Source organism: Notolepis coatsorum (genome assembly GCF_963971535.1).
Source record: "Notolepis coatsorum genome assembly, chromosome: 1".
Taxonomy (NCBI): domain Eukaryota; kingdom Metazoa; phylum Chordata; class Actinopteri; order Aulopiformes; family Paralepididae; genus Notolepis; species Notolepis coatsorum.
In genome coordinates this window covers 291,377,778-291,389,922 of record NC_140165.1, presented here as the reverse complement: position 1 = coordinate 291,389,922, position 12,145 = coordinate 291,377,778, and the positions used below count along the sequence as shown (strand labels likewise).

General features: G+C 48.2%; 1 protein-coding gene across 1 annotated transcript in view; it reads right to left on the bottom strand.

Annotated features, from left to right (window-relative positions):
* Positions 1-1,911: 1,911 nt before the first annotated feature.
* Positions 1,912-12,145, bottom strand: part of yap1 (Yes1 associated transcriptional regulator) — a 28,473-nt gene continuing 18,239 nt past the window's right edge. Inside the window, 5 exon segments of the mRNA XM_084332532.1 lie at positions 1,912-2,850; positions 3,408-3,520; positions 4,797-4,927; positions 7,874-7,965; positions 7,968-8,030. Of these exon segments, the coding sequence (XP_084188658.1) occupies positions 2,615-2,850; positions 3,408-3,520; positions 4,797-4,927; positions 7,874-7,965; positions 7,968-8,030 (635 nt within the window). The 3' untranslated portion in view covers positions 1,912-2,614.

The window sequence follows — 12,145 nt, the reverse complement described above, 5'->3', positions numbered from 1 at the left end:
CTGTGACAAAATGCATCATTTAGTTAAAATTCTGTAGCCGTGCAATACAAGCACTGTAGTGTACCACTCTTTAAAAAAAAAAAAAAAACGTATTTTTAGTTGCATTGTTTGCACCAACACTGTTCGTCCATCTCATAACCACCATCAATACAGGATTCAATTATCAATAAAATCACTAGTAATGGAGCTGTCGTCACACACAGAATCCCGTTTTCTCACAACAAACATTTTCATTTTCTTATTTTTGTTCATTTATCTCTGAAAAGAAGCGATATTGTTCCGTAAAAGTTAATACTGCCAATCTTGACTCTTGGCTGGCAATATAATTCAATGTCACAGATAAGGCACCCTAAAAACCAAGGAACGTCCATTGGTAGGCGGATTACTGTAAGATTACTGCACTAATGCGAAGTCACCATGTAAACATAATATAGACCACCCAGATATTCACTGATCGTGAGAAGGAAACGGCCAATCGTCTTCTCTGCGTTTTTTTTCTTCTTTTTGTGCTGTAGTGTTCTATTGCTCCGAAAAAGACTGTAAACAAGGTGTGAGCGCTACGGAAGAAATCGCTTGCTTCTCTTGTTCTAGAACCTCGTCCCTCGCCTCACAGGGGTCGTCACTCAAAAGCCACCTTCTCTAGAAACTGGAATTTCTCCCGCTATTCTCTATTCAGATGCATTCATTTTCACACAAAAACCTACATCGTTTTCTATTAGCTTATACATTTTTTTTTGTTCATACAGAGGTTGATTACAGATCATCGTAGAAAGGGAAAGTAGGAATAAGTGTTAGAATCAGAAAAAAACACATCTTTGGAATCCGTCACAACAATTCCTGACTTAAGTCAAAACTGATTGTTTTCTTGTTTTCTTTTTTTGCTTGTTTTTATGAGAAATTGTACAATCGGTGTAACTCGCCGTTTATCAGTCAAACCCTGGCTTATCATCTACATTACCCCCTCTCTTTACATGCCACTATAACCTGCGATAACATGTCCTATAACCTGCTATAACATGTCCTAACCATAGTCTATAAGCAGCCCTCAATCCAACACAACGCAGCATAGCGCAGACACCCCCTCGGGAAGGCCGTGCCTAACATTGCAACCAGTCTCTTTTACACGGTACTGCTGTCGTGACTTTTACTCATCAAAAAGAGCTATTGCCTCCGTTTTAAACTAGATCTTTAAAACTTTTTTGGTTAATATTCAAAAATATCTCAGCATTAGGAGGGGGGGGGGGGGGGAAGCTGCGTGTGATCAATAAGCTAACAATAACACCAATACTTATATACGATATCAGAGACAAGGATACTAGAGTGGGCAAAAAAAGAAAAGAGCCAAATCTGAACCAATATGCATCTTGGAAGTTTCAGTCTGAGTGGAGATCATATGCTGCAGTGATGTGCTGAAGGTTGACCCTGTTAAACAAGTATTAATTCATCTCAAAAATAAAAAAGGTAATTTTGATCTATGCTATAATACATATGTAATATCCTAAAACAAAACAAAAAGATAACTAAAAGGATAAACCAAGAATGAATCATGAATTAGGCTTGAATAAGACTGAGATACAAAGAAGCTAGGGTTCAATACAAAACAAAAAATAAAATCCCTAAATCCCATTATAATACGTGTTTATAAAACAGAAATACAGTTGTGATTATTGAACATTTAGCGTAAATAGAGAATGTGGTTTGCTGCTGAAGAATGCAGCCTCTTAGATAATGCTTAATGCTGCAATACAGAAACTTGGTAATGTTTTTTTTTTTATGCTCTTCTCTCAAAAAATACAACTGAAGGCACTTGATTTTGACAAAGGTTTAACTTAGACTTGCTGGCACAGCCAAGCAGCAATGTTGTAGGTCCCCAGGCCCCCCCCCATTCCCCCCCACACACCCAAGCCAACATGTCCAAACTGGGCCTCGTGTTACCTTGACCCCAAATCAGTATTGTTCTTCCTGCTTCAGATACATCATTTTTGGTTTCTCAGGCTCATTAAAAAAAAAATAAACATAAAACATTTATTTTTTTTCCTTTAAAGGCCAAATACAATGCTATTTGAGCTAGAAGCAATAGTCCCAAAAAGAAAAGTCACAGCTAAGCAACGCTCGCTTCACACTGTATTGCAGGAAATGAGGCACCAGAGGCTCATTGGCTTCTGGGAGGATGGTATAGTCCTTTCATGCACCCGCCCAGCTCAGCTATGAGGGGGAGGGACCAAGTGAAGGGACAACCCCTGTCCCAGGCAGCAGAAGACGCCCTTATAGATTCATGGACAGACCTGGGAGAGACCCTTGCGTAATTGTCTGTTCATGGGCCAGCCTTGAAGACACAGACAAAATAAAAAGAGGATATAAACGAGGAGGAGAAAAACCAAATAATAACAAGGAAAGAACTGAAACGCCGCCGCCTCAAAAAAATAAAAGAGGTTGGCCTTTACATGCCGAGACAGAGACAGGTGTCCGGGGGGGGGGGGGGGGTTCGCTGAAATGTCTTGTAAAAAAAAAAAAAAGCATCTATGCATCCTTCACAGATCGCAGCAGGCAGCAGTTCAGAGTGTAGTGTTAGGCGTAAAAAAGGAGCGCCCTACTCAGGGAGAGGGGGGCACTCCTATAACCATGTGAGGAAGCTCTCCTTGTCGATCTTGGTAGCCGCCAGCACAGACTCCATGTCGTTGAGGATGTCGGAGCTCAGCGCCTCCTGGAGGCTGGGCATCAGCTCCTCGCCCTCCACCGCCATGCTCTCGCCCTCCAGCGTGCCCAGGTCCACGTCGGTTCCTGGAATGGCATCCAGGTAGTCAGGAAAACGGCTGGGCTGTGTTGCCATAGGGGTCGGAAGAGAGTCCCCTGATAAGCAGGAAAATAACATGTTGACAATGATGAGTGGGACTGAGCCAGCGGGCGTGTCTGGGGAACCCAGCGGAGCCTAGTCACAGGGACAACTGCCGTACTAGGGTTCCTCACTCTCTGACTGACAAATGACATATTACAACGTGATACTGTCGCTGACATTCTAAGTTAAAATAATATAAATATAAATTTTTAACATTACATTTTGTGTTTTCCTGAACAAACGTGGCACCGAGTACTAGTATCAGAGTATTTTTACAAGTATAACGGGCCCAGTATCAGACTCTATATCGGGACATCCCTATAGTAGGAGCACGTCAGATCTCTCTAATGGAGATAAACGGGAGGATGTCTCAAAATCACATCTGTCCAATGACCCCCAAGTGACGGATAACGTCTTAAGTCTATACCGTTCCAGTAAAAAGTAAGAACAAATCACTTTGAAAGTATAGTCTCGAATACTTCAAAGTTCGGTGAGTCCCTACTTAAGAGGTCAAAGTGGAACCGGTGTCTCTCCAAAAGAGTCATTCCCGGCTGTTCTTCCCGACACTCACCTGTCTCCATTTCATCCACGCTGTTGAGGAAGTCGTCGGGGGTCCGCGGGACGCTGTAGCTGCTCATACTTAAACCACTGTCCGTGCTCTCGTCTCTGGAGTGGTAGGTCCCGCTGAAGGAGAAACATAATTTCTTTTTTTTAAAGTGTGTCAAAACCTACCCCCAGAATCAGTTCAAATTTCAGACCAATTTAATCCACGCCGCTCCAGTAGAGGTTTGAATCATTCCCGGTGACTAACCAAATGTCTCGAATTACATTTAAATCTAAATCAGTTTAATTAAAGCAAGCTAACAATTTAAACAAACCGTGTTATAAAAAAAAGAAGAAAAAATTGAAAAGCTGAGATTCAGTCACCCGCTTCCCTTTAGTTCACCTTGGGGGGAGATTTGACGTATTGTAAACTTCTAGCCTCAAAACCGAACTTAAACTTTCTACAGTAGAGGACGGGGAGGGGAGGGAGGGGGAGAGAGCTTTGACAAGCCTATACTAATTAGCAGAGAAAAATATGTAGGCAGAGTATGGCAGCGGTGGGATGAATGAGGCCATTGTGAGAGGAGTGGAAGTGGAGGGGGGAGGGGAGGAGAGATTAGACTGACCACATGTTCTCATGGGCTGCTTGCTATTCAGTGCTGTCCTCGCTTCATCCGCTGACTGTGCGGAGCTGAGGCTGGTGCTTCGAGGCCCGACAGGGGACTAATATATATATAATTATATATACCAGAGAGCTCCACGGCGTGGCGCACATAATAGTCCAAGAAGGTTCCTTTACACACCTTATATAGAACTGTATGGAAAGTTATAGCCATTTCAACATTAATGCATCCCTAATTTTTGGGCCTTTTCAACCACATCATAAAAGGAGGTACTACTGCGACTTGTGAGGTGTTCGCATTGCAGACCAGTTTCCGTCAATGACGTCCAATGGAACATTTATACACCGTCGCTAAAAATTTTGCGACAGTGATTTGCATTGCTTGGGCTCAAAAGGCCCCGGCGCACTACACCCATCCGTCCACCAGAGGTCAATGTTGCGCAGTGTAAAGTCCCTGCCGGTCTGAAATGAGTCATTACCATGTGAAGAGGGTTAAGCCTCGGAGAGACTGGCTCTTTCTGTTTACTACTTGTGTAACTCGGGCTGCTCGCACCAGACCGCCAGGCACACAAACCTCCCCGGCGAGAAGGACACAAGTCGAGTCCCGACGAGCCTCTACCTCAAACATTTTAAGCCCCCGCCACCACGTGGAGAGCCTCGACCCAGCAGACTGACGTCATTCTCTTGCAGCAAACCAACACCTCATCTGTTTTTATACTTGGGGCAAATTACCCTCCATTTGCTTAACAGACGCACACACACATGTTTTTTTCCACCCTCCTATATAAAACCAACCTGTTGAGGAATGGGTCGGAGCTGTTGGCCGTCATGGTGCGGGCATCTTGGGCCATCGGGGAGGACACAGGGTTAGGAGTGCCCCCATCCTGCTCCATGCTGGTGGGCAGCTGATTCCGTAGACCCAGCTCCTGTAAAAAAAATAAAAAAAAAATAAAAACAGGGTCACTCTGGGAGCTTTGCTTTTACCCTCATCTCAGAACTTATATATACACGCGTCATCCAATACACACGTTAGTAAAGAAACACGTCGTCAGCGTACGCCGAACGAGCCCATCACTATTCCGTGCCGGGTGTGCGTACATGTATGTGGCGTGGTGTGCATCCCCTTCCCTGCCAAAGTCACGCTATAGAATATTAAATCTGGGGATATACATATGCCATCATCAGGTTGCCTGGACATCTCTCTCGCTCTCTCTCTCTCTCTCTCGCTCTCTCTCCCTCTCGCCTCAACACTCAAGAGTTTCCAGTTACGCAGGAGACAGATTTGTTTTCCATACATGCAGATATTTATGCTGCCGGGGTAAAAACCCCCAGGGCCTGAAGTCACGCTTAAATCCATTCCCTATATGTCCTTGAACAGCAGGGGGGGGGGGGGGGGGGGACGTCTCGCCGGGTGTCACCACCTCTGCTGTGGATCTCACTACGCTTCTCCTGGGGCTCAAGGACGATACCTAACTAAATGGAGTCAGCTCTGTAGGGTGACCTTTTTCTTAGCAAGAGAACAACTGACTCTAATAGTTAGTAAAAGCCTTTATTGGCTGTGGATAAAAAAAAATATTTTTTATTATTATTTTTTTTAAACAGTAGACACTGTTTTTCCATGGACTTTCCCTAAAAATGATCGCCTTTCAATAGTTCTATGAAAATACACTTTCTCTCTCTCCTCTGATCTTTTCCTACGGTTCATATTTCAGATGCACCGTCTACACCTTTCAGATGTACTACTGGCTACAGCAGCACCTGAAGGTGTTTCCCCTTTTGAGCAACAAGACAAGACCTATCCGTGTACCCCCCCCCCCCCCCCCCCCCACACACACACACACACAAACTCAGAAGTAAACAATCTGGTTTTGATTAAGGAAGGGATTATGAAGGCCACGTACTGTAAACATCCGTTTGTAAATCTCTCTTTCCCTGCGTGACTGACAAGTGACAAGAGACAGTGGCGCTGGGTCGCCAGGCGGGCGGTTAGCGTGCAACACCTTCAACGCCCCTCTTCACACCTTTTACCATGCAGGACACATTCGGGTGTGGCAGGTACTGCCAAGAGATGCAACTCTCACTGCCAACAGACCCCCCCCCCAATTTCACAATCCCCTTCTGATATAATGGTCCAGTTATCTTCTGTAGTGCGTGTGTGTGTGTGTGTGTGTGTGTGTGTGTGTGTGTGTGTGTGTGACTGTGTGTACAGGGGTAGGATGTACTCATGACAAACACAACCTGTTGGACTGGCTCCAAATACAGTCATGACCTCACTAATGGAGGATCTGAGGGCATCTGAATGATTGACACGTTCAGGTTATTAAAAAGGTCCAAAGCGTGTGCATGAGCCATGAACTTTCAACTGCATGTGTCAGGCATCAGCAAGTATGGCCAGGCAGTCTGGATGTGGGAGTTGATTTATATAATAAAATCAATAGACATAATTTGGCTACATGACATTGAAAAGTACCAGGGCTTAAATAGTTAGGTAATGCTTTTTCTTTGAATCAGTGCGTGTTGCATTATTTTATTTTATTTGGAGGGATGCATTTAATTTTTTTTTTGTATTGTATAACCCTCTCTCCTCATTTGTATTTATTTGGTTTTCATGCAGGTAAGCCTGATGCAACTGCTTCAAAAGCACTTAGTGTTTCACAAGAGAGGACAGTGGACATTGTATTTCTCTCTCCCATCCCCCGCACACGCCCCCACCCACACACACACACACGCCCCCCCCCCCCCACACACACACACACAGAACAATCAGTGACAGTCGGCATGACAAACAGAGCCACCGGAAACCTCGTTCATAATCATAAAGCTCAGTTTCTACTGATGTGCCACAGCCTTGAGTAAACTATCCAGTTAGACTCTGGCACACTGTGTGTGGGCGTGGCAGCGTGGTGACACATCGTCGGCAGGAAGTGATCGAGTGACCGCCGGTGACTCACTATCCTTCATTGTAGCGTTGCAGCAACAGAATAAACTACTTTAAAAAAAAGGAGCAATACAATTCAAAGATGGGAAAGCGGTGTTGTGCATTCTGGGGGTGTAGAGCCGCTGACCTGAGGGGCCTGCTCTACCATTCTGAGGGTCTAGAGCTGCTGACCTAGAGCTGCTCTACCATTCTGGGGGTCTAGAGCTGCTGACCTAGAGCTGCTCTACCATTCTGGGGGTCTAGAGCCGCTGACCTGAGGCCTGCTCTACCATTCTGAGGGTCTAGAGGTGCTGACCTGAGGGGCCTGCTCTACCATTCTGAGGGTCTAGAGCTGCTGACCTAGAGCTGCTCTACCATTCTGGGGGTCTAGAGCCGCTGACCTGAGGCCTGCTCTACCATTCTGAGGGTCTAGAGGTGCTGACCTGAGGGCCTGCTCTACCATTCTGAGGGTCTAGAGCTGCTGACCTGAGGCCTGCTCTACCATTCTGAGGGTCTAGAGCTGCTGACCTGAGGCCTGCTCTACCATTCTGAGGGTCTAGAGCTGCTGACCTGAGGCCTGCTCTACCATTCTGAGGGTCTAGAGCTGCTGACCTGAGGGGCCTGCTCTACCATTCTGAGGGTCTAGAGCTGCTGACCTGAGGGGCCTGCTCTACCATTCTGAGGGTCTAGAGCTGCTGACCTGAGGCCTGCTCTACCATTCTGAGGGTCTAGAGCTGCTGACCTGAGGGGCCTGCTCTACCATTCTGAGGGTCTAGAGCTGCTGACCTGAGGCCTGCTCTACCATTCTGGGGGTCTAGAGCTGCTGACCTGAGCCCTGCTCTACCATTCTGGGGGTCTAGAGCTGCTGACCTGAGCCCTGCTCTACCATTCTGAGGGTCTAGAGCTGCTGACCTGAGCCCTGCTCTACCATTCTGAGGAGTCTAGAGCTGCTAACCTGAGGCCTCTGGCGGAGCAGCTCCTGTTGCTTCAGTCTCAGTCTCTCCTTCTCCATCTGCTGCAGCCTCATCTGGTTGTTGTTGCCCCCAGGACTCCGCTGTGCGGGCTGGGCGCCTTCACTGGGGCACTCTGGGAGATCCTCTGCTGGTTCAGGGCTGCAAGGGGCGACAAGAACACAGTTCAAATCCACACAGGTCAGTACTTCACATAAGGTACAATGTTCTTTAAAAAGAAAAAAAAACACAAACATCGCTGAAAAAGAAACCGCGATTACATTACACAACTGGCTTCCGATAGCTGGTACGGCGGACGCTCGCCTGCACCTTAAAGACACACGGCATAACGAGTAGGACAACTCCGGGCAGTTTGTCAATGAGATGAACGATGCGTGGAGACTAGAGCCCGTGCAGCAGGTTGTGTGTAGGACAGGGAAGCGGAGTCCTGACAAAGACATCTTCAAAGTCTCAATCAACCGCTATTCCAGTCAGACCTGCTTCCCTCCCACTCCCTAGGACTAAGACAGGCTTTGTTGGTTTTGTACACTCGCATTAGTCATGAGAGATCTGTGTGTGCGTTACGTTTCCACTCTCTAAACAAATCACAGGTCGTCATCATCCCTTCCAAGACCGTGACCACCGCGCCCCGGAACCTGACGCCGTTTAAGCCACGAGAGCGCGCACACTTCCGCGCGTATTAGCCCATTAACGCAATGAGAGCGTCGACTCGCTCAAGCGATTACAACAACGGCGCATTTCGCACGCGTCAACGCCAAAGACGGCGAACACATTCGCGCTTCAAAGCCGTACATTTAAAGCTTTGCACCCAAAGTAGCGCTGATTAGAGTAGAGAGTTTCAAAGCAGTATCGCTGAACCAACCGCATCCAGTGCAAACAAGCGGACCACTCCTTCTTCCATATCAATCCAAACAGATGTGTTTTGAATACCTGTAATGCAGCTGTTCCCCTGAGAGATATGTGCTATTCTTTACACCAGTGTGTGTGTGTGTGTGTGTGTGTGTGTGGGGGGGGGGGGCTAATAAACACAAGGGAAAGGGCTGCATCTAATTGCCGCAATCTCTATGCATGCATGCAAAGTAGGTCACACATTTCTATCACCGGAGTAAAAGAAGAGAGAACCCTAACGTGCCCAAGCTCTAGCTAGGGGTGTTACTGTAACGGAACCAATGAGGATCCCTGTTTACTTTATGCGCTGGAGGCACCGATGGAAAAACAAAAGCCTTGATAGGGGCGCAATTTTCATGCCGTGCTGCCTTTTCTCTGCCTGCGTCCCGCCCGCCCCGGCTCCCCTCTCGTCACCATTCAATCACTGTCTGTTTACACTATCTCAGGGGCTGAATGAGGCATGGCTCTGGGCTCACCCTGGGAAGCTCCGGAGGCCCAGCCCAGCCCCCAGTCCTCACTGACACACCCCCCCCACCCACAAACACTGCCCCCCACCCACCACACACACACAGACCCTTCCCACCCACAAACACACACACAGACATTGCCCCCCCCCCACCCACACTGCCCCCCCCTGACACACACACACACTGCCCCCACCCCCCCATGACACACACACACACAGACACTGACCCCACCACACACACACACACACACACACACACACACACACACACACACACACACCAACCAAGGCTTTGTAAGAGTGTGTGTTGCTTCTCTCTCTCCGCTCCTTATCTCTGTCAGATACGGGGCCTTTGTGGCTGAATCTCCCCACCATCAGGGCACCATTAGCCGTTCCCAGAAGGGGCAGAGGTGCTCTCGCTGTGTCGGGGCTCTGGTGAGACACGCAGGCTTTGAAGAGCCCAGACTCAAAGGCAACAAGGAAGGCATATTATGGACAGAGAGATCTACAGATTAAAAAAAAAACAATGCAGAAAGCACGACTAAAAAAGACAACGAAGAAAAACACAACACAGCAAACGAGTCTTTCTACGAGAGTTTCCAACTAATTACAAAGCCTGGGACTCCCCCCCCACACACACACACACACACACACACCACATTACCGGGAGGAGAACATGCACACACACAACAATGAGCAGGGCAACTCCAGAGCAGTCCCTTCAATCTGGGATCCAGATAGGAGGGAAAGCACAGGTTGAGTTCAGGGCCACAGTGATAGCGCAGCGAGGGGAGGCCGTCCCCGGCCGAGCGGAAGGCAGGGCAGGGCAGGACCGCGGGGGTGGGGGTGGGGCCCGTGCGAGGGTGGCGATAGGGTGGTCAGCCTGGGTGAGATAAGGGCCGACAAGTTAATGCCGTCTGCCTTTTGTCTTCTCGACGCTCGCCGAGCCAGGCAACACGAGGCCTGTGTCAGAAGGACATCACACTGGCAGGCCGCGTTACAACAGAGGAAACTCCTGGGGCAGGGCAGGGCAGAGCAGAGGGCGTGCCAGCACTGGCATATAGTGCTGGATATATGGCCAGGGCACAGCACCTTTAAAGCCTCTGTAAATATTTGTCCTCTGTCAATTGAACACGTTTTGAAAAGAAAGGCCTCTTAGTAGACGGTTGTGTTTGTCGTCTAAGAGATACGAGTGGCGAAATACTAGGGAGGCGATATAAACTATTGTTATCATGACGTATCCTGGCGAGGGCTGCCGGGGGGTCAAAGCACTCTGGGGTTTCACTCGCAGACTTTGAAGTGAATCAGGCAACGTTGTTTATCAACAGAGTGGGGCGAGAGACATTCGACCACACAAAGAGGAACCGGGAATGGAAACTAGGGGGGGTTTTCTCGTTCTCAAAAAAACTAAAACAAGAATGACTTTTATCGATGAAATTATGAGCCTTTTCGAATCGGGTCGTAATATAAATATAATAGAAAAAAAAACTAAAATAATAAAAACAATGCGTTTGCCAATCTTCTCTTCTTCTCGGCCCCGTGGGAAGCGCTCGGGGGGTCTGGTAAACTGCCACGCCGCCGGCTTCTCCACGCGCCTCTGGAAAAGATGAGTACTTCACGAGTGTGACGTCATTCAGCGCCAACAAGGTGCCAACTTCTCCGCTCAAGTGCTACGGCAGCGCGGGCAGAACAACAACGTCACATGACGGATAGCGCTGAGGTTCGACAGGCTCCTGCATGGAGGCTTCAGACATGGCTCAACATCCACATCTCAACGTCCACAACAGACGCCTCTCAACGTCCACAACAGACACGTCTCAACGGCCACAACAGACGCCTCTCAATGGCCACAACAGACACGTCTCAACGGCCACAACAGACACATCTCAACGTCCACAACAGACACATCTCAACAGACACGTCTCAACGTCCACAACAGACACATCTCAACGTCCACAACAGACACATCTCAACGGCCACAACAGACACATCTCAACAGACACGTCTCAACGTCCACAACAGACACATCTCAACGGCCACAACAGACACATCTCAACAGACACGTCTCAACGTCCACAACAGACACATCTCAACGGCCACAACAGACACATCTCAACAGACACGTCTCAACGTCCACAACAGAGAACAGACACGTCTCAATGTCCACAACAGACACGTCTCAACAGACACGTCTCAACGTCCACAACAACAGACACATCTCAACAGACACGTCTCAACAGACACGTCTCAACGTCCACAACAACAGACACATCTCAACAGACACATCTCAATATCCACAACAGAGGAATCGACAACAACCGCCTCCCATCTCTCATGTGCACGTCGATATATTTAGGGCCCTCGACTGAAGACATCCTGATGAATAGTAAAATAACGACTTTCTCGACTTATCGATTAAATCCGACAAATTGTGTTTCACCCTCCCCCACACGCAAATCGTGCAGAAGGACCTCTTTAAACCTAGTTCTAGCCAGAGATGCGCTCAGGAAATAAGTCAGCGTGGAAAAGAAAAACATAAAAAAATTACTAACAAAGTCTTGGGTCGACGACTAAGACCGAGCCGACCAGATTAGTCAGTTCATCGACTTAAAAAGAGGCATCTCCTTCCAGTGCTTCAAGTGTGGATGAAGGTCTGCAGTATACCCCACACAGGCCGGCCCTCCTCTTTTTGAACGGAGCTCCAGGGCAGCTATGGCTTGTTCCCCCGCTCACCACCTCCCTGGATGGGATGCAATGCTTATCCCGTCGGCCTTTCCCCTCTGTTCCACCCCCCCCCCCCCCCCCTCTCTCGCCTCTGCCTGCACAGCCCCCCCCCCCCCCTCCCCCTCTCACATTGGACTTCTTTGACTGAGAAGGTCTGGAACAGATTAAGAGTTGGACC